Raw genomic sequence first — 23,953 nt, forward strand, 5'->3', positions numbered from 1 at the left:
GAGGTTTACAAAATTATGAGGGGCATGGATAAGATAAATAGGCAAAGTCTTTTCCTTGGGGTCGGGGAGTCTAGAACTAGAGGGCATAGGTTTAGGGTGAGAGGGGAAAGATATAAAATAGACCTAAGGGGCAACGTTTTCATGCAGAGCATAGTACGTGTATGGAATGAGTTGCCAGAGGAAGGTGGAGGCTGGTACAATTGCAACATTTAAAAGGCATTTGGATGGGTATATGAATGGGAAGGGTTTGGAGGGATATGGGCCAGGTTCTGGTAGGTGGGACTAGATTGGGTTGGGATATTTGGTCGGCATGGACGGGTTGGACCGAAGGGTCTGTTTCCATGCTGTACATCTCTATGACTCTCTAATGAGACCCTGACACAATATTAGAAATATTCTTTAACTGCTACAGCAATCTAAATAGGTGATTAGGTTCCAATAATGATCTAAAGATTCAGAAATGGACAAATAATAACATCTATAGGAAGGATAGAATATTGGGGGTGGGGGGTAGCAAGAGACGAGGGGTAGTGGTGTTTTTGATAAGGAATAACATTCCTCTGTTTTTAGCCGGGGGTGGGGGTGGGGGGGCGGTGATATTCCTGGGAATACATCCAGGGAAGTTACCTGGGTGGAACTGAGAAATAAGAAAGAGATGATCACCTTATTGGGATTGTACTGTAGACTCCCCAATAGTCAGAGGGAAATTGTGAAATAAATTTGTAACGAGATCTCAGTCATCTGGAAGAATAACAGGGTGCTACGGTTATTAATTTAACTTTCTTAACATAGACTGGGTGTCATGGTGTTAGTTGGCGAAGAATTTAAGTGTGTACAAGAAAGTTTTCTGATTCAATATGTGGCTGTTCCTTCTTGAGAAGGTGCAAACCCTGACCTATTCTTGGGAAATAAGGCAGGGCAAGTGACTGAGGTGTCAGTGGGGGAGCACTTTGGGATCAGCGCCTATAGTTCTATTAGTGTTTAAATAGTGACAGAAAAGGATAGTGTGGATCAAAAAGTTAAAATTCTAAATTAGAAGAAGACCAATTTTGAGGGCATTAGGCAAGAACTTTCAAAAGTTGATTGGGGAGAATGTTTGCAGGTAAAAGGATGGCTGGAAAATTGGAAGCCTTCAAAATGAGATATCAAGAGTCCAGATATGTTCCTGTTAGGGTGAAAGGCAAGGCTGGTAGGTGTAGAAAATGGTTGATGACTAGAGAAATTGAGGTTTCAGTTAAGAAAAAGAAGAAAGCATATGTCAGGTATAGACAGCAGAGATCAAATGAATCCTTAGAAGAGTACACTTAAGAGGGAAATCCAGAGGGCAAAAAGGGAACATAAGATAGCTTTGGCAAATAGGGGTAAGAAGAATCTAAAAGGATTTTATCAATAAATTAAGGACAAAAACGTAACTCAGGAGAGAATAGGGTCCTTCACAGATCAGCAACGCAGCCTATGTGTGGAACCAGAGGGGATGAGGAGATATTTCAGTGTTTGTTGTGGAGAAGGACAAGGAAGATATAGAATGTGGAGAAATAGATGGTGTTATAACACAGGGTAAACTCTCCTGTTTAATTTAAAACCAGAAAACAGAAAAGATTTATTCCATGCAGTAATCTGTGAAAATTTGGTAAGCCAAGAACTAGTTAAAGCAAAAATTCACAACTTTATTTCTTAAAGCATGACAGAGAACACTTAACTAACAACTATTCACAAGTCCTTACACTGACCGATCTTTTACCTTCCCTTCTACAATACTAGTCCAATAAAACTCCCAATTACAATTTGCAAAACAAAACTTCTTATCTCAAAACCAGACAGCTTTCGTTTTCTCTGAATGCTGGTCTTCTTTTCTTCTTCTTCTTAGGGATTTCTGCTTCACAGGTTACTGAACGATAAAGGTACTTTTAAGAGAGCTATTTTGCAGGCAGTCTTTTTACACACTGGTAACTTGTCAGTTCTCCTCTCAACTGTTCAATTTCCCCCAGTCTTACACCCCAAAGCATCAGATTGTGTCACTGGCTTTTAAAATTTTCAATATACTAAATCCAAACTGGATTGGAGTTTGCTATTTGTTTTGGGGTATATTTAAACCGATTGGCCTAATTCAAATCTGCTTTTGTTCCCAGGCAACTAAATACCCGAGCTACCCCAGTAGCTGGTGCATTGTATCTTTTTTCAGAACACTTGGTTCTATCAGGTAGTTCTGTTGCTTTTAACTCTCAAAGGTACAGTACACTCACATCTTCATAACAATGGTGACATCTTGAAAAATGTCCATATTACAGAGGGGTGGTGCTGGATGTCTTGGAATGCATAAAGGTGGATAAATCTCTAGGCCCTGACTGAGAATTCTGATGGGAAGCTAGGGAAGTGATTTCCGGGCCCCTTGCTGAGATATTTGCATCACCAATAGTCACAGGTGAGGTGCCAGAAGACTGGCGGTTGGCTGACATGGTGCAACTACTTAAGAAAGGTGTTAAGGAAAAGTGAGGGAACTATAGACCGGTGAGCCTGACATTGGTGGTGGGCAAGTTGTTGGAGGGAATCCTGAGGGACAGGATTTACATGCATTTGGAAAGGCAAGGACTGATCAGGGATTGTCAATATGGCTTTGTGCGTGGGATATCATGTCTCACTAACAATTGAGTTTTTTGAAAAAGTAACGAAGAGGATTGATGAGGGCAGAGTGGTGGAAATGGTCTGGATGGACTGCAGTAAGGCATTCAACAAGGTTCCTCATGGTAGACTGGTTAGCAAGGTTAGATCAAATGGAATACAGGGAGAACTAGCTATTTGGATACAGAACTGGCTCGAAGGCAGAGAGTGGTGGTGGAGAGTTTTTCAGGTTGGAAGTCTGTGACCAGTGGTGTGCCACAAGGATTAGCGCCGGGTCCACTCCTTTTCATCATTTTATAAATGATTTGTATGTGAATGTCGGAGGTATAGTTAGTAATTTTGCAGAAGACACCAAAATTTGAGGAGTCAAAGACAGTGAAGAAGGTTACCTCGGATTACAACAGGACCTAGTTCAGATGGGCCAATGGACTGAGGAGTGACAGATGGAGTTTAATTTAGATAAATGTGAGGTGCTGCATTTTGGAAAGGCAAATCAGGGTGGGACTTATACACTAAATGGTAAGGTCCAAGGGAGTGCTGCTGAACAAAGAGACCTTGAAGCAGGTTCATAGTTCCTTGAAAGTGGAGTCACAGGTAGATAGGATCATGAAGAAGGCTTTCCTTTATTAGTCAAAGCAGTGAATTAGGAGTTAGGAGGTCATGCTGCGGCTGTACAGGACATTGGTTAGGCCACTTTTAGAATATTGTGAGCAATTCTAGTCTCTCTGCTATCAGAAGGATGTTGTGAAACTTGAAAGGGTTCAGAAAAGATTTACAAGGATGTTGCCAGGGTTGGAGGATTTGAGCTATAGGGAGAAGTTGAATCGGCTGGGGCTGTTTTCCCAGGCAGCAGCAGAGGCTGAGGAGTGATCTTATAGAGATTTATAAAATCACGAAGGGCATGGATAGAGTAAATAGACAAGATCTTTTCTCTGGGGTTGCGGAGTCCAGAACTAGAGTGAGAGGGGAAAAATGTGAAAGGGACCTAAGGAGCAACATTTTCATGCACAGGGCGGTGCATGTATGGAATGAGCTGCCAGGCGAAGTGGTAGAGGCTAGTACAATTACAACATTTAAAAGGCATCTGGATGGGTATATGAATAGGAAGAGTTTAGAGAGATATGGGCAAAATGCTGGCAAATGGGACTAGATTAATTTAGGATATCTGGTTGGCATGGACGAATTGGACCCATTGGTCTGTTTCCATGCTGTACATCTCTATCTAAGTTAACACATGTGATAGTCATTCACAAAGATTTCACAATTAAATATCTAATATATATATATATATATTAGTTCATTTTTAATAATGAATGATAGATATAAACAGACATGTTTACTCCATTTTTGCTGCAATTCAACACTTCAAAGACCCCATGCAGTGTTCCAGGCTAACACTACAGTCAAAGTTTTCATTATCATCATTGTCACCCTTTGATGTATGGATCCCCCAGTATAAAACTGAGGCCATTGACAAGCAAGGATATGTTGCCAAAATTTTCCATCGTTACCTTATTTGATTTTGCTAACAAATTTTTCCAAATTCTGAGCTGGTTTCTTGCATCACTTGCTTTACAGTAATTGTGATTCTATTAGCAGGTGCTTTTCCCCTTAACCCATGCAATTCTTTTAACTGTAAATTCTTTTTAGCAAATGCATAGCAATAATGAATGATAAAAATGCATTCTGAGCTAACAACAAAGTTCTTGATAAATTGGAGTTCAAAAAATTTAAATAATACTAAAACACCACCTTCTCACTAGGTCCTTGGTTGTCTTTTGAAAGAAATTGGCCTTGGGACTACAACAGAAGCTGGATGGTGCACTTGGCCATCCCTACAATGCTACATCTCTACATCACTCCATTGATATGCAACATTGGGAAACAATTCCACTTAAACAGCTCCAGAACATTTGAGGTAGTCAGGGAAGGTGATAGATCATTAGTGGGGGGAAATGGGAGGGGTTGCAGAATAGACAATATGAAATAATTGTTTGTGAAAACATGTTGCATCCCATTATGTGAAGGTGATTTATTCACATTTTAACTCACGGACTGGAAACACAACCAACACAAAAATACAGTTCAATGTCTCTTGGAACATGTTCTCTAAGTAGCCAAGTAAAAGGTTTTTCCTGTCAATGTTGTGAATATGTGTACCTGAAGATATAGAATGGTTAAGCAATTGTCTATTCTAAACATTACAAATTATTAATCAACGGTTAATTTAAGGTTCTGAATCTGATTGTTCTGAGATTCAGTATTGGGTTTTAATAATTAGGCTGAGCAGTTCATAGAATCATAGAATCCCTATGCAGATAGAGGTCATTTGCTCCATCAAGTTTGCACCAACCCTCTGATGTGCGTTTATACTTTTAAATCATGTATTTTACCCACCTCCATCACTTCCTCAGGCAGCTCATTCAATACATGCACTGCCCTCTGTGTGAAAAACCTCAAGTCCTTTTTAAATCTTTCCCCTCTGACCTTAAATCTATGTCCTCTAGTTTTGGACTCCCATGCCCTGAGGAAATGACCTTGGTGATTCACGTTATTCACGGCTCTCATGATTTGATAAACCTTTAGAAGGTTCCCCTTCTGATGCTCGAGGGAAAAAAACTCCAGCCTATTCAGCCTTTCCCTATATCTCAAACCATCTAATCCCAGCAATATCTTTGTAAATCTTTTCTGCACCCTCTCAATTTTAATAACATCCTTCCTATAGAAGGGCAACCAAAGGTACAGCAGTGTCCCATAAATAGCAATACGATAGCGATAAAACAATCAGTTTATTAATGTTAGTTGAGGAATAAATATTAGTCAGAACACCAGGAAGAATTCCTCTGTGCTTTTGAATATTTTATGTGGACTAGACAAGATCTTGGTTCATTTGAAAAGAGCTGACAGTCAACTTCTATACGAAATGCCAATTTCTGTAACAAAAAAAAATCAGAATGGCTGCAAGATATTAAAATTTGCTCTCTGTGAAGTGTTTGCTTTTCTTAAAGAGACTGCTATTTGTAGCTGAAGAAGAGTCATACCAGATTCAAAACATTAACTTTGCTTCCCTCCACAGACACTGCCAGACCTGCTGAATTCCTCCACCATGTGTTTGTTACAGATTTCCAGCATCAACGGCATTTTGCTTTTGTTTGTTATTTGTGTTTAGTAGTCAATTAGAACAAGGTGTATAAATAAAGGGTTTGCAGCCAACGTTCATAATATTCAGGCACAGAAAAACCCAGGATCTTGCAGAATACCTTGCTTTTAAGCTCTCAAGTTGCTGTGCTAGTATCGGAAACAGGTTGCATCATTTTGAAGATGGAATATAAAACAATCATGCGAAATGATTCAGTTTATAGATGCATTTGATTTGTCAAGGTGAGACTAAACTAGTCAAAAGAGGGGTAGCCGCTCTGGGGAGGACCTACAAGTAACTAAGCATGTATTTGCTTTCTACTTGTTATGAGGTTTATGAAACATAATTGTTTCTCAAGTGTCAGTTTCCTTAGATTATGTTGGAAGATATCTGAAATTAAATGTTATGAGGGTTTCTGCCTCTACCACTCTTACAGGCATCTATCAAACAATATTAAAACTGTCCAGTAATGTCCTATATACATAAAGCAGGACAAATTCAACCTGGGTAAATGCTGCCCATCAATCTACTGTCCAATAAAGAAATAGAAGTGGTCAATGGTGTTATCAAGTGCCACTTGCAAAGTAATAATCTGTTCACTGATACTCAGTTCAGTTTCCAAGAGGGCCACTAAGCTCTTAACTTCATTATAACCTCGTTATAATCCGTGAGTTGAAAAGAGGTTAGAAGAATGTGACTGCCCTTGACCCCAGGCAAAATTCATGTCAATGGGAATCAGTGGGGAAGCTCTCCACTGGTCATACTTGGCACACAGGAAGATGATTGTGATGGTAGAAGGTCAATTGTCTTGGCTCAAGGACATCTCTGCAAGAGTTTCTCAGGGTGATGTCCTTGGTCCAAGCATCTTTATCTGCTTCATCAATGACCTTCTCTTCATCAGAAATGGGAGATTCATTGATGACTGCATAATGTTCAGCATTATTCACAATTCCTCAGATGCAAATTCTTTTCCATCCAGATAACTGCCAAATAAAATTTGCATTACTTCAGGTGCCAGGCAATGACCATCTCAAACTGGAGACAATCTAAATATTGTCCTTTGAAATTCAATAGCATTACCGTCACTGAAGTCCTCACTGTCAACATCCTAAGGGTTACCATTGACCAAAAACGAAACTGAACCAGCCATATAAATCCTGTGACTACAAGATTATGTCAGAGACCAGGAATTCTGTGGCGAGTAACTTACCTCCCCATACACTACCCACTATCTACAAGGCACAAGTCAGGAGTGTGATAAATAGTCCTCACTTGCTTGCATTGATGGAGCTCTAAAAACACTCAAGAAGCTCAATGCCTCCCCGGGTAAAGCAGCCCTCTTGATTGGCACTGTAAGATACAATGGCAGCAGTCTGTAAATGATGCACTGCAGTAACTCACAAAGATGTCTTAGACAATATCTTTCAAACCTATCATCTCTATCACCTAGAAAGTCAGGACAGCAGGTGCATGGTAACTCTGCAACCTGCAAGATCCTCTCCGAGCCACAACACTATCCTGGCTTGGAAGTATATCTCCATTCCTTCATAGTCAAAAATCCTGCAACTCTCTTCCTAACAGCATTGTGAATATTTCTACAGTCCAAGAACTAAATCACCTTCTCCAGGACATCAGAAATGGGCAATAAATGCTGAGTTCACCCTTACTACTCACTTTCTATGAATACATTAAAAAAATTCAGCTCTTCTTTTAAAGAACAATTACAAAACCACAATTTGGAAATATGTCTTTCGAACCTTTATGGATGCAGCCCAGAAACACCTTAAATTTCATTATTCCACTACATATCACATAGAACAATGCTGATTCACTAAATGCAGGACACAAGCTGCGCTTATTTAAGTTGAAAATAATTGCTCTCTAAAGGACAGGGTGGATCTCTCAACAAATTCATTTCAATGCAACTCAGCTGGCCTCAGAGGTGATCATTTGTGGCTCACGGAGAGACGAACAAAACAAGTGGAAAGAAAAACAAATCTACTGCACAAATAGACATTTCTAAGTGCTAGGAATATAAATCTGTGGTCACAGAACCTAAAGGGAGAAGAAAAACAGCAGATGAAAAGTTAAAACAGACCAGTATTTGGATCAAAATGTCTGTCTTAAGGTTGACACTCAAATGAAAATACATTGTACAACTTTTAAGCTCTAATTTAACAGCATTCAGATATCTTAAACTGTTTTTCCACAATTATATGGCAAGTTTCTACGCAATATAGAGCAATTCACATTTCAGGATTGTAAACACAACAACACAACTTTCTTCTAGTCAGTTATTATCAGCTGAATCAAGACAAGATGAATAAGATCAAACAGCTCAAAAACAGAAATTGTTGGAAAAGCTCAGTAGGTCTGGCAGTATCTGTCAAAACGTCTGAGAAAGGGTCACTTGACCCAAAACGTTAACTCTGATTTCTCTTCACAGATGCTGCCAGACCTGTTGAGCTTTTCCTGCAATTTCTATTTTTGTCTCTGATTTCCAGCATCAGCAGTTCATTCAATTTTTTTTACAAAGATCAAACAGCTGACAGCTCTGGGATGGAAGTTCTGTACAAAACAAAATCCTCAAAAGTATAACATTGTTTGATTTAAATAGTCACTGAGACTAAAAAAATGCATAAAATAAAATACATAAAATAAAAAATACATAAATACAAAAAGTTTTTTAAAAGTATAAACTTAGTTAATCTTTATGTTCACCAAGCTGAAAGTTTTCACTTTCAGTTTTAGTGTGAGAAGTGGCAGATGGAGTTTAATTCAGATAAATGCGAGGTGCTGCACTTTGGGAAAGCAAATCTTAGCAGGTCTTATACACTTAATGGTAAGGTCCTCGGGAGTGTTGCTGAACAAAGAGACCTTGGAGTGCAGGTTCATAGCTCCTTGAAAGTGGAGCTGCAGGTAGATAGGATATTGAAGAAGGCGTTTGATATGCTTTCCTTTATTGGTCAGAGTATTGAGTACAGGAGTTGGGATGTCATGTTGTGGCTGTACAGGACATTGGTTAGGCCACTGTTGGAATATTGCGTGCAATTCTGGCCTCCTTCCTATCGGAAAGATGTTGCGAAACATGAAAGGGCTCAGAAAAGATTTACAAGGATGTTGCCAGGATTGGAGGATCTGAGCTACAGGGAGAGGCTGAACAGGCTGGGGCTGTTTTCCCTGGAGCATTGGAGGCTGAGGGGTAACATTATAGAGGTTTACAAAATTATGAGGGGCATGGATAGGGCAAACAGGCAAAGTCATTTCCCTGGGGCGTGGGAGTCCAGAACTAGACGGCATAGGTTTAGGGTGAGAGGGGAATGATATAAAAGAGAACTAAGGGGCAACATTTTCACACAGAGGGTGGTACATGTATGGAATGAGCTGCCAGAGAAAGTGGTAGAGGCTGGTACAAATGCGAAATTTAAGAGGCATTTGGATGGGTATGATTAGATTAGATTAGATTACTTACAGTGTGGAAACAGGCCCTTCGGCCCAACAAGTCCACACCGCCCCACCGAAGTGCAACCCACCCATACCCCTACATTTACCCCTTACCTAACACTACGGGCAATTTAGCATGGCCAATTCACCTGACCTGCACATCTTTGGACTGTGGGAGGAAACCGGAGCACCCGGAGGAAACCCACGCAGACACGGGGAGAACGTGCAAACTCCACACAGTCAGTCGCCTGAGGCGGATATTGAACCCGGGTCTCTGGCGCTGTGAGGCAGCAGTGCCAACCACTGTGCCACCGTGCCGCCCATATGAATAGGAAGGGTTTGGAAGGATATAGGCCGGGTGCTGGCAGGTGGGACTAGATTGGGTTGGGATATCTGGTCGGCATGGACAGGTTGGACTGAAGGGTCTGTTTCCATGCTGTACATCTCTATGACTCTATGACTCCAGTGTACTTCCCCTTTCATATATTGTACTGTTACAGTCTTCCTTCTTTGCTCCCACAACAAAACATTCACAGTTAATGATTTGGAGATGCCGGTGTTGGACTGGGGTAGTGGCTGATGAAGAACCGTCACTCCGAAAGCTAGTGTGCTTCCAATTAAACCTGTTGGACTATAACCTGGTGTTGTGTGATTTTTAACTTTTCACAGTTAATATAATGATAATTAGTTCAGCATCCAAACCAAATCTATTGTTTCCTCTTACTTATTTAAAGTTGCATTATTTTATTCTGGCCTCTTTCCTTCATTGTATCTGGTGATCCAAGAAGAATGTGTCTTCCTACCGAATTGCTTGCAATTCCCAGAGTGTAAATCAGTTTACATAAATAATAAATAATAAACAATAATGATCCCTGAATCATTTCCTGTGCACATCACTTAAAGATGCAACAGATCAAAACTAAAGACAATAGAATTTGTGAAGTACATGCAAACACAATCATAGAATAATACAATGCAACATGAAGCCATTCAGCCCATTGCACTACTCACAAACTATATTGATGTCTTAGACAAAGAGACCAAGTGTAATATCACTGATGATATAGTTAGGTGGGAATGAAGGCTATCAAAAGGACTAAAAGAGGTTACAAAGAGAATTGAACAGGTTAAATAAGTGCCTACCAATGTTGAAAATGAAGTATAACATGGGAAAGTGTGAGATTATCCACATTTGGAGTGTTCCTACTCCTGGACTGAGAGACCCAGGTCCAAGTTCCAACTGTTCCTGAGATGTGTCATTACAACTCTGAATATATTTCCATTAAAAGTGCTTTTTATGAATTCACCTAATGTACAGAGGAAATATTTGACATAGGTTGATGCTAGTGATGCTAGAGCACCATCCAGTACCACATTTAGTTGTTCATGTTGGACGAGCATGACAAGTATAAAAAGTATAATCTACTCATTTGCAATTATGCCATCAATGAAAATCTTTCTTTGAAGAGCACCATTATCACAAGACAGTGTTTCATAGACTTTTAAGTTTTGAAAAATACTTAAAACAAAAATTACTTTATGACAATGCAGAAATAATGCCAATACACAGATTACAATCTGATGGAAAATAAGGAAGGTTTAACAAAGGCATTTTATTAAAGAAGTATTATCTCTCTCTAAATATAACCTGCTGTTGAATACTGATTGTCCCATATTAGATACATTCGGCTCTGGTGAAAGCCATTAAAAAGATCTATATTCTCATGCTACTGTTAGGAGTCAAAATTCAAATGCAAATGTTCCATATTGGTCAAATTAACTGTATCCTAAAGAATCCAGTTTAATGTGAAATCTGCCATTTCCTAATGCAATATAATTGGAATTTGATCAGTATACCATGGGTTATTCGTCAGTCTTGAAACCAGACAGAGTCTGACACACGTCAAGGCAAAGGTGCTGTGAGCACAAACAGTACTTTGTGATTATGACTGTACCTAAATCTGACTGCGTTTGGAATAAAATGACCTGAACTGCATTCAGTCATTAATAGGAATGGGCAAAGGGTCACATAGTCATAGTTCACTACAATCTGTGCTGTGATCTGTGGTGTTATTTTTATTATAATCTATTATTGCCCTTAAACCATTAACTTGGGCATTTGCCAATGGCTTGTAACATGCCAACATCTATGTCTAAGGCTAATCCAATTATGACCCAGGTATGCCTATCATAGTGAATCATATTCAACGCAACTTATTTTTGACTCCATACTTTTATTAGAATTTAGAAAGCATCAACGAGCCACATCTTCAGATCTTAACTTTAACTTGATTGCATGATTTATTTTAAAATGAAGTGCCAAAAGATTAATATGACTACTACAAAAAATTGAGCTATTTTAGTTCATTTATAAAAATAATACTGTAATTTTGACATGAACAAAATTGTCACCTTCCATGGTGGGAATAAAATGGATGGGCATGAGGCAGCTGCCTGGCCTGCTGCGCTTTTCCAGCAACACATTTTTAAGCTCTGATCTCCAGCATCTGCAGTCCTCACTTTCTCTCTGTTGAGAGATTCAGTCTTTTTCAGAGCCCAAGAAATGATAGCATTGAAATCTTCCCTGTTACTGCTTAGTTCTTCTATGAAACGCAAGGTGGAATGTCCATGCCAAATTTTTGACAATCGGGAAATGTAAAATAGTTATACACTTTAATACACAATTCCAAGCTTACTCCAATAATATGCTAGCATAGTGAATGTAAAATTGGCTGCCTGCCATATTTAAATAAATAAATAGGAGTCATTCAGGCACGTTCACAAGCTATCATCCTGAATAATATGCCGGCCAGTCCAAAATATGGTTGGCATAAGAAGTTGGACAAAGGCGGGCACAGAATGTTTAATTACCATTGTGAGAAAAGGCAGGAAGGGACAGCACATCATTTTGGGAGGTGCCCTGCACATACCAGAGGTATCCACACCGCCAAGATGTCACCACCTAACAGATCCTGGCCTCGTGTCTCCCTCTCCTGCTTGTTTGGATACCCTTTATGTGCTAACATCCTATGACTTAACTTTTCAGGTCAGCCATGATCCTCTACAGCTTCTTCCTGTACTCCTGGCAGTGCACATCTCTGAACTCTGCAGTTCCCCAGGGCAGGACTTCTTCCTAAGCAACGGAAATCTCACCGTTTAAAAATCTAGCTCACCTCCAGCATATTGTGGCGATGGAGAAGGCTTTCTCACTGCTTTCCATACCATGGGGTTGGGTGTTGAGCAGTCTGAGAACGTCAACATATTTCTGTTCTTCTGATCAAAAACTTAGAATCAAGTACTGCATATACACTAAGAAAGGATGTCATGTTACTATATTTATAATTAATTGTGGTTCAGGTTTATCATTTAATTGTGACCCAGGGTCATTCATACAGGTATTGTCAAACTGTTTTAAAAGAAAATGCTTCATATTTAATTTTAGAGTAGGCAATTATAATGTTGCAAGACAGACAAGTCATAACTCTTAAGGGTTTTAATAATTAGAACATTTATCTGGACGGGTACATAAGTAAGAAGGGTTTAGAGGGATATGGGCCAAATACTGGTAAATGGGACTAGAATGATTTTGGATATCTGGTCAGTATGGACAAGTTGGACTGAAGGGTGTATTTCTGTGCTGTACATCTATATGACTCTATGAATCTAAGTTACTATTGTTATTTCTGTTTCATCAAAAATGCACTAGGATAATAAATTTGCAGAGGGACAGGCGTTTGTGCCTCTATAAAGAGCACCACTATGATCAATATAACTCTGGCATGGAAGTGGACTTCCTTTTCATATTATTGGTATTGGTTGTAATATGTGACCAGCGTAGAAGTCAGTCAGATATACTTTTAAGAAACTAGAATGCCTAAGTTATCATGGCAAATGGTGAGTATTTAATTTACCACAGATGCTGAGTTTCACACTCAAGAGAAAACACAAGTTTATTTTCACGAATTACAAAATTGTGTCATTTAAAGCAAATTTAAGCTTTTATAAATAGGCTAACAAAAATATTCTAGTTCTTTTAGTTTATTATCTTTTAATTCATACAGACTGTCAAATTTGGTTTGAAGCATATTTTCAGAAAATCACAGACACTTTGGGATGGATATATATCCATTGAACCATCAGATAATAATTTAACCATCATGCTAAGAGTTCTAAAATAGCTACCATAATTTTACCTGAACAAAATAGCTAGAAGATAAGTATTATAATAAACCAGGAGACAACTGGTGCAATGGCTATGTAACTGAACTGATATTCCAAAGGTCCAGGCTAAAGCTCTGAGGCAGCGGATTCAACTCCCATCAAGGTGGATGGTGAAATTTAAATTCAAAATTAAATTTGGAATATAAAGCTAGGCTCAATTAATAGTTATCACAAAACTATCATCAGTTATTAGCAAAATCCATCTTGTTCCCTAATGCTTTTCAGAGAAGGAAATCTACCATCCTTGCCTGGTTAGCTAAGTGTTACGCCAGACCCACAACAATTCGGTCAATTCTCAACTGCCCTCAGTATTGGGCATAGCAAGTTACTCAATGCAAGCAAAATTAGTGGTGGAAAACAAATGCTGGCTTTGCCAGTATAATCTAAGAAAGAATTCTTTAAAATAATCAAAGTTGTAATTTTAAAGCTGGCCAAGACATCTTTTCTAGATGCATTGTGAATGATAACGCATTTCTGCTGGAAATGTTGTGTTTGATGACTTTTCTTTTAAATTATTCCTTTTTCCAATCCATAAATGAAAATTGTCTCTTGTTCGTATTTGTTTTTTAACATGTTTTTAGAAGAGTAAGGGGACATCTCACAGATATATATAAAACCCTCATGGCACTGGACAAGCTAGATGTAGGAAAAATACTCCAATATTAGCAGAATGTCCAGTGTTAAGGGTCATAGTCTAAAAATAAGTGGTAACCCATTCAGGACAGAGATGAGGAAGAATTTCTTCACTCAGAGAGTTGTGAACCTGTGGAATTCTTTACCATAGAAAGCTGTTGGGGCCAGTTTGTTAGATATATTCAAGAGGGAGCTAGATATGGGCCTTGAGGCTAAAAGGATCAAGGGATATGGAGAGAAAGTGGGAGTGAAAACTGAAATTGCAAAATCAGCCATGATCATATTGAATGGTGGTGCAGGCTCAGAGAACCAAATGCCCTACTCCTGCACCTATTTTCTACATTTCTATGTATAAACTTCATCTTTGAAGGAAATTATCAAGTAGCTAGATCTTGAGAATTACTTACATTAATTTGTAGGTATAGATTCCCACTTGGAAATGCCCATGCTTATTATGCAAAACTGTGGTTGAACTTCAAAAGTTTACATAGGTCTAACACCTCATTGTCAACTTAAATGGTATCAATGCAGACATCATCTTCATTCTCCATATTGTCATACCAGAGAACCACAAATGACTTATGTGACACAATACCTCTTAAGGGCCCTCTGGATTAGGGACAGATCAATTGCCATCCAGGTTTCTTTGGTCTACTAAGCAATAAGCAATAGTTTCTTCTAGATGACCAATAGATAAGTTTCAGGGTAGATAGAAATACTTGCTCCACTTTTGATGCACCTGCAGTTTAAATAATCTGTTACAACTGAAATCCATAATTTGCAACTGGCCAGTCATGTACCTAGTGTGGTCAGACAGACCACTCAAAATGATGGACTTCTGAGAAAAGGGACAATAAATGAGGCATGCTGGGAAAATGAGGCAAGCCTTGGCCAAAAGTGACTGCTCAAAGACTCTGAAATAAACAAACTGCAGAATCCAGACAAGCTGCAGCTACAGATAGACAGTACACAATTGACCCAACAGCTGCAGACCATAGAACATGCACTTGAATTTGAACTGAATGGAATCCACCTAAACGCTAACCCCAGGATAATCCGAAACACCGAATTATTAACCAGACAAAGGGGCATTTCACACTCTTATTTGGAAAGTGCTACCGAACCTACGTGCACCTAACACCTCCAGGAATGGATGCCTAAGGATCACCTTGCAATTGTCACGTCAACACCTGTTTGGGTCCGATCGATCAGGGTGACCGAGCCTTAACTGATCTATTGGTGAACATTGCAGCCCCTCCTAAAAGGGCACAAAGACTCCTAAGTATAAGAATAGCTGCAACACCACCTCAGGGTGGAAACTTGAGACCAACCACCGTGAAGAGAAGACACCCCTGAGACCAGCAGGAGAAGACAACCAGACAATCATTGCCACAAAGATCAGCAGAAGGCCAAGATCTAGTGTGATGGCATATGGTCATTGAGATTAAATTAAAGTACAAGATAGTTGATTAGATTTATAGTGTAAATTGTTAGTTTGTAGTGTATTGTTATTATAATATTAATTGTGTTAAATAAATAAATATGATTGTTTATTACTATTAAGCATTGACTCACAGTTTCTTTGCTGGATACAAGAGGTAAAACACACTGTGTGGCAGGCACAACACCAGGAAAAAGTCAATATCTGTGCATTAATGTTTTAAACTCAGAACAATAGAGTGAAAAATTCTGCCTTTACAAGATTAGCAAGAAACTCAACTCAGGTGATTAACTTGTTAGGTATTACTCTTTGCACATTATTGCATCTGTTCCTGGAAAGAAACTCATTGGCTCCAATGCCAAATGTACTTGGGCAAAAGGCCTATGTAAACCTTGTCAGGATACCAAACTTACCGGACTGGCCCAACTTAGTCTGTACCAGTGATTCCAAGGAAAGCTATTTTATTTATACATACATAAAGCTATTTTATTCATTCATAAAGCTTACAGAATGTATCATTTTGGGTAGGTGTTTTGTCTTGAAAATTACAGTACTCAATTACAGTATATTGTAATGTTATTTACTCAGATTCCTATTTATATCACAGGTCTGGAAAAGAGGAGTCTACATGCTGACATAAAGTGTTCCAATATTACTTCTTGCTAAACCTGTAATAATGATACAATAATAAACATTAATCTTTGCTATTGAGCAACAGTCAGCAGCAATGACATAGATAACGCCAACATAAAAGCAGCAACAGTTAATCAAATTGCATTTCGACCAGGCATAACTTAGAGTAACACTGAATATACAGTCTAACTTTTGGAGTTCTGGTCAAAGTTGCCATCAGAAAAACCATCATTCATGTAGCACAGGAGACTGATTATAGAGTCATAGAGATGTACAGCATGGAAACAGACCCTTCGGTCCTACCCGTCCATGCCGACCAGATATCCCAACCCAATTTAGTCCCACCTGCCAGCACCCGGCTACATCCCTCCAAACCCTTCCTATTCATATATCCATCCAAGTGCCTCTTAAATGTTGCAATTGTACCAGCCTCCACCACTTCTTCTGGCAGCTCATTCCATTTACGTACCATCCTATGTGTAAAAAAGTTGCCCCTTAGGTCTGTTTTACATCTTTCCCCTCTCACCCTAAACCTATGCCCTCTAGTTCTGGACTCCCCCACCCCAGGGAAATGACTTTGCCTATTTACCCTATCCATGCCCCTCATAATTTTGTAAACCTCTATAAACTAATGGGCAGCATGATGGCTCAGTGGTTAGCACTGCTGCTTCACAGCACCATGGTCCCAGGTTCAATTCCAGCCTCGGGCGACTTTCTGTGTGCAGTTTGCACATTCTCCCCTTGTCTGTGTGGGTTTCCTCTGGGTGCTCCGGTTTCCCCCCCACAGTCCAAAAATGTGCAGGCCAGGTGAATTGGCCATGCTAAATTGCCCATTGGATAGGTGCATTAGTCAGAGGGAAGTGGGTTACTCTTTGGAGGGTAGGTGTGGACTGGTTGGGCCAAAGGGCCTGTTTCCACACTATAGGGAATCTAAGGTCACCTCTCAGCCTCTGACGCTCCAGGGAAAACAGCCCCAGCCTGTTCAGCCTCTCCCTATAGCTCAAATCCTCCAACCCTGGCAACATCCTTGTAAATCTTTTCTGAACCCTTTCAAGTTTCACAACATCTTTCCGATAGGAAGGAGACCAGAATTGCATGTTTTGGTATTTACTGTTACATAATTATTTTGAAAGAAATACTTTACACTTAAATGTTGAAGATACAATTCACTTTATTTTAATGGGTTCATTAGAAGATATGTTAAAGGCTGAAAGGGTTTATTGTCAGCCGAGGAGCCAGTAAAAGGCTTCATGTTTGAACAGAGCTAATTTCACGGAATTGGTCAGTTAACTTGAAATTGCTTCACTGAGATGGGAAATTCAGCCTACCTCTCAATGTACCAAGGACTATTTCAACAAAATGAAAATATTACTGTGACTTTTTTGTGAATTCTACTAAAAACAACACTGGAAATAATACTCATCCTGGAATTCACAGGGCCTAGAATGCACTCCCAAAATCTGGAACTCATTTTGAATCAAAATGTTTTACATATTTCATGTAGTGTTCACTTGGGAGCTAAAAATGTTCACTCAACCCAGGAACAAAAATAGATTATTTTATTTTTGGGATGTAATAGCCTTACATTTAGAGCTTAAATCCTTATTTGGATGCGTATTTCAATATGGCAAAGAATTTAGGAGAAAATGAAAATAAACCTAATTCTACAGTTAGTTATTGGAATTTTAAATTGTTTTAAACAAACAACAGAATCTATACTCACAACTATAATAACTGTAAATAGATGAGTGCTTTATGTGGATTTTTATATGTTACGGTATATTTGCATTTTTTAAAAATAAGATGTGCTGAATTGTTTTTAAATTCTTTAAAGTTGCATCATGTGTCATACTGCAGAAACAAAGTGAAGAATTACACCCTACACAGAGGTTGTATCTGCTGGATTGTTGGACAGTAAACCTTGCGGAACGATAGAAGCGTTCTGCACTACATCCAAAAATAGCACAGGGTCAGTAGTTTTCCTCAATGTGTTATAAATAGTACATTGTTTACATGTACTTTATATTGTACCTTGTCTGATTGTGCTATAAGTTTACTTTGTCATTTGGAGGAACAACTCCACATTGCAACTGCAGGCTCAAGCTTCCGTTAACAAAACTGTAAAGTATTATTGTCAGGGAGTCATAAGATTTCAAACATAAAATGGAAACATTTCTTTTAAGCAGAAATCATTGCATTTTTAGTTTTTTTTGTGTAGTGCTGAAACAAAACATAAACTTGACATTCAATTTTCAGTGACTGAGATGGAATTTGGTATAGCACATTGGGATAGTAAGTGCCTTGATAGATCAGATGGATTACTCAACAGTTTCCAAATGTTTGCTATAAATCAGTCTTGATTGGTTAGCAGTCTTTATTTCTGAAATGTTTAGCAGTGTGTTCTTCTTTGCAGAACACCATTTGCAGGGTAGGGGCTGGTAGCACGACTTAGCAAAGACGAAAAATTCAAATATTTAAACAGATCAACATACGATTATGCAAAATTTACACCACAGGTAGCTGTACAATCAGCCAACCGGACAATGCTGACATTTATTCTGAACAACGTTCCTCCCTACTTCATTTAACCTTATATGCTTACCGAGTTCACCTTCCCCATAAATGCACCCAAGCCATTCATCTCATCTACTCCGTGCGGTTGCAAGTTCAACATTTTAACCTCTCTTCAGGTAATCAATTCAAAGACCACTTTAATGCTGCAGTTAACACCCCCAGAAAAGCACTTGATAAACAGTCTGTCAATGGCCTGTTGGAAGATTGGTAGCTTATATCAAAACTCCTGACTTCAGAAAATCTTCATTGGATTACACGATTCTTCCTTATGTTCCAATAGCATTTATCAATAAAATCTTTATCATTTCCGCACCCGGTAATAAACAGAACGTTTTGTCTTAAGATCATCTGACGCACTGATAACAACTATATAAACAACGCCAGAACACTTGATTTCAAACTCAACTGCACTCATATTACCAATGGCCATACATACCTTTGCTTGTTCTTCTTCAAAAACAGACTGATGTACGTTACAGGCAAAGAGTGAGGTCGGGAGATCGTTGAAGTCGGTTATCTCGTCGAAGTCTTCCTGCGAGAGGATGTGATCATTTGGATCGCGAAAGTCTGCAGCCCCAAGTAGGAAAAAATTGCAGGCAGTAGCTCTTTCGCTGAACCGTTTCAGGTTCCTCATGCCAGCGAGCGGATCGTCTCCTCTCATCCTGGAAAACACAGTACACGATAAGTGCAGTCTTGCACCTACTGGTAAAATAACATCGCTTGAATGGGAAATGCCTTATATATGAGAGATAACAAATGATCAACCTCCAATGGCACGCACTTCATGTTATTCTAGGAACTGGTGCACTGTTTGCTATTTGCCAATCTTGAAACAGCGTTATTTCCACAATGTCTAAACAAAACTGATCATAATGAGAAAAAGGCATCACAAAAACTGCACCTAAATGTTTCACTTGTGGCAGTGTTGCAAATTGCATTCCTGATCTATTTCCTACGTATTGATTTTACCCTTAAAAAAACCCCGAAAAATAAATTTAAAATAAAAACACGATGAAACTAGTTATTATCATTAAACAGCTGGAACCCCCTTATCCGATTGATGTGCTGACACCGCGCCGTTATTAACATAATCCCATCGGAGTCGTTGCAGTGCGCACCGTTGCAAATCTTGAACCTTTGGGATATGAAGCTGACAGTCTGGCAGAGCTGATGAGAATGAAATATTGTCACCTCGGCCATAGACTCCAGCCTTCATCAGCTGCAGCAGCCCTGGCTCGGGAGGTGGTACACTCCGTACCTGTGCGTGTTTGTGCCCTCCCTTCGCCCAGCAGTAGCAGCACCTGGAGAGCTCACTGAGCCTGGCCCGACAGCCGGCCACAACACCCATTCACATCTTTCACCCCTGACCCCTCCCCCCCAAGCCCCAACAACAGCGCCATCCAATCAGAGGAGGCAGGCACCAGCTGGCGCTGATTGACAGGCGCCTCGACCGTTTGGCACATGCGGCGACGGGGACGGGCTGCAAGGGCGGGCCTGCCAGCTGGCGTCGGTTTTGCTGAATTGTGAGCGGTAGGAGGCTCCCGCAGTCAGCACTGGTGCAAAAATTACAGAGTGGAATATTGATGTCGCTGTTTAGGCTGTCTTTTGTCGATTACCCCTAATTGCCCTGAAGAAGGTGGTGCTGAGCAACTTTCCTGAACCACTGTAGTCCAGCTGGTTGTGCACCCACAATGCTGTTAGGGGAAGAGTTCTGGGATTTTGATCCAATAGCAGTGCAGGAACAGTGATATCGTTCCAAGTAACTGATAAATTGTATTCAAGTATTGATAACTTGGAGAGGCATTTGCAAGTTATGGTGGTTACTCGTCTCTGCTGCGTTAGTCCTCATAGATGGTAGAACGTTGAGAGTTTACAAAATGCTATCTCAAGAGCACTGGTGAGTTACAAATGTGCATCTTCGTTACGTTATAAATTGCAGCACGGATGGAGGTTTTTAATGTTTGGTGGATGGGGTCAAACATCAAATAAATGTTTTATCCTTGACTTGAATTTATTGATTACTGTTACATCCACTCAAGAAAGTTGAGACTATTCCAACAAATTGTTGAGCTGTGCCTTTGGAGATGGCAGCAGGTTTTAGACAGTGAGGAGGTTCCACAACACAATTGCTGGTCTCTGGCCTGTTTTGCAGTCACAGTATTAATATGACTGATCCAGATCAGTTTCTGGTCAATGGAAACTACCTGGATGCGGATACTAGGAAATTGTGATGGAAATGTCATTAAATATCAAGGTGAAGTATTTAGATTCTGTTTCGTTGATAGATAATGATCGTCTGACATCTTGGGGCATGACTGTTGCTTGCATTTGTTAGCTAAAACCTAAATGTTGTTCAGGTCTTATTGCATGAATTGGAGAGTCACAATTTGTACTGAACACTATGCAATAATCAGCATTCATGAAGTAGCTGAAGAATTTGGGCAGAGGACAAGAGTCATAGTCATAAAGAGTTACAGCATGGAAATGGGCCTTTTGGCCTAACCTGCCCATGCTGCCCTGTTTTCACAACTAATCTAGTCCCTGTGTTTGGTCCATGTCCCTGTCCAAATGTTTCTTAAATGACAAAATTGTATTTGCCTCCATCACAATCTCTGGCAGCTTGTACTAGACACTTACCACCCATTATGTGAAAAAAACTAACCTAAGGACCTGGTACAATGATGTGCTGGGGCTCAGGTGATTGATCTCCAACAAGCACAACCATCCTCCTTTCTCCTATGAGTGAGTCTTACCAATGATGAGAGTCTTCTGCATGATTGCCATTTATTTCAGTTGTACAAAACCTCTTTGATGCCATATTTGGTCAGAAGCTACCTGATGTCAAGGCAATCAATCCAACTCCACCTGTTAGTTCAGTTATTTTGTCCACGTTGCACAAAGTTCATTATCTGACTGGTCCTGGTGGAATTCAAATTGACCACCAGTGAGCAGGTTATTAATGTGTAAGTATCACTTCATAGCACTTTCAATGATACCTTCCATCACTTTACTGAGGATCAGGGGGGCACTGATGTGGCAGTAATTGGCCTGTTTGGATTTAACTTGTTTTTTCTGCACAATACATACATTTGGCTATTTCCCACATTTCTGTGTAGGTGTCGTTGTTGTAGCTGTATAGGAATGGTTGGTTAAAGTGTGGCTAGTTCTGGAGCACAAGAATTCATCATGATTGCTGGATGTTGTTAGGGCCCTTGGCTTTTTCTGTATCCAGTGGCTTCAGCTGTTTCTTGATACCAAGTGAAATGAACCAAATTGACTTAAGACTGGTATCTGTGATGCTGGGGACCAGAGGAGGAGGATGAGTGATTAGCCACTTGGTACTTCTGGTCAAAGATACAAATGCTTCAATATTGTCCTATGCTGGTCTCCCTGATCATTGAAGATGGTATTGTTAATATAATAATATCACATTTGAGCAGTCTCCTTCTCCTAGTTAGTTGATTAATTGATCACCATCATTCACAGATGGATATGGCAGGACTGTAGAACTTTGATCTGATCTTTGGTTGTGGGATCATTAAGCTCTGTATATCACATGTTGCTTTTTCTGTTTGACATGCAGATAGTCCTGTGTTGCAGCTTCAAAACGGTCCCATTTGTAGGTATGCCTGATGCTGTTTCTGGGAGAAGGTGAAGACTGCAGATGCTGGAGATCAGAGTTGAGAGTATAGTGCTGGAAAAGCACAGCAGGTCAGGCAGCATCCGAGGAGCAGGAGAATCGACGTTTTGGGCATAAGCCCTTCATCAGCAATCCTACACTCTTGCCCCTTGATGCTGTTTCTGACATGTCATCCAACAATCTTCTCTGATCCTGGCTGAATTGAAATGGAATACACATTGAATTGACAAATACAGCTTTTTAAAATTCAAAATCTGTTACAGACAAATGAGGAGTGTGATAAAAGGGAATACATCCATCCCTCCTATATCACTTCATAGTATTTATGATTAAAAGTCATATTTTTAAAAAATTTATCATAATTCACCTTCTACCTTAATCCATACCTAAGTCCCAATTATTTATTTTTCTCACTATAAATTTTAACATGAAATTAAAAGTTCAGTGCAATTTACTTCTTAGGTAGCTGTCTGTGAGAATACTTCAATATAATTGGCAGTTTAACCACTTTGTTTACATCATTATTGCTGGAGAGTTTTTTGACTTGGTGACAGATTCACACTGGCATTTGTAAACGGGAGATGCATGCAACAGAAATTGCTAGGTCTTTTTGGACAGCTTTCTTTGAGGTTCGTGGCAATCAACAATTTCTCCAAGCTGTCAAAACAAAAGCAAAGTGGCAATATCTCACTGCATTTTGTTCCACAATTGGTTTGACCTTACCTGCAGACCTGTTATATTCGAGTTTAATATTGGTCTAAAGCTTATTGTGTCAATGCAAGCTAAATATAACATTGTGATACCTATATTGCTCATTTATGACTATCCATCCTACTTCAGTATATACATCCACAGTATATACATCTTCACAGAAGAATCCATACCCTCTACTGTTCTTCATCCACAGAAGAATCCATACACCTCTACTGTTCTTCATCCACAGAAGAATCCATACACCTCTACTATTCTTCATCCACAGAAGAATCCATACACTAAACAAACAGTTCTTCCCAGCTATATTGGAAATTAAAGACAGTAAGTACCAAAAACTTTCATGTACTTACCCCCACACACTGGGTTCCTCAACTGTTCCAGAATCTTTCATCGGCCTCCGAAATCAGTCTGGCGCCATTAACCACGAGTCTGCTACAGCGCCCGTGGCAACAATCGCCGCCGCGGACCATGACGTCACTTCCGCCCCCACCGACCTTGCAGCCTCCGCAATCGCCGTCCAGACAACCGCCTCCGCGATCGCCGCCCAGACAACCGCCTCCACGATCGCCAGGAAGACCATCGCCGACAGATTCGCGGCCTCCGCGGCTATCGGGAATAACACTGTCGCCACAGCCACTTCCGCCCCCTGGGTTGCCGTCACCGCAGCCACTTCCGCCACCAGTGACATCACTAACCTGCACGACCCAAACGCCGCATGTGTCTCCGCCCCCACGCCGATCTCCGTCACCACACTTAACTCCACCCCCACGCCGATCTCTGTCACCATGCCTAACCCCGCCCCCACGCCGATCTCCGTCACCACACCTAACTCCACCCCCACGCTGATCTCTATCACCATGCCTAACCCCGCCCCCACACCGATCTCCGTCACCAC

At 40.0% G+C, this 23,953-nt stretch overlaps 2 protein-coding genes across 4 annotated transcripts in view; one reads left to right on the plus strand and one right to left on the minus strand.

Moving 5' to 3' along the window:
* LOC122543920 (calcipressin-3-like) overlaps positions 1–20,062 on the minus strand; it is a 333,907-nt gene extending 313,845 nt beyond the window's left edge. Inside the window, exons 1-2 of the mRNA XM_043682853.1 lie at positions 19,963–20,062; positions 19,141–19,366 (exon numbers count right to left, since the gene is read on the minus strand). Of these exons, the coding sequence (XP_043538788.1) occupies positions 19,141–19,365 (225 nt within the window). The 5' untranslated portion in view covers position 19,366; positions 19,963–20,062. The remainder of the gene's footprint in view (positions 1–19,140; positions 19,367–19,962) is intronic.
* Positions 20,063–20,148: 86 nt separating this feature from the next.
* LOC122543908 (24-hydroxycholesterol 7-alpha-hydroxylase) overlaps positions 20,149–23,953 on the plus strand; it is a 72,927-nt gene continuing 69,122 nt past the window's right edge. The window contains exon 1 of one of the 3 annotated variants that reach the window (XM_043682831.1): positions 20,149–20,234. The gene's annotated coding sequence lies outside the window, so the exon portion shown is untranslated. Of the gene's footprint in view, positions 20,602–23,953 lie in introns of all 3 variants that reach the window. The other 2 variants (XM_043682823.1, XM_043682841.1) reach the window with 2 other exon arrangements.

Source organism: Chiloscyllium plagiosum, chromosome 3 (genome assembly GCF_004010195.1).
Source record: "Chiloscyllium plagiosum isolate BGI_BamShark_2017 chromosome 3, ASM401019v2, whole genome shotgun sequence".
Lineage (NCBI taxonomy): Eukaryota > Metazoa > Chordata > Chondrichthyes > Orectolobiformes > Hemiscylliidae > Chiloscyllium > Chiloscyllium plagiosum.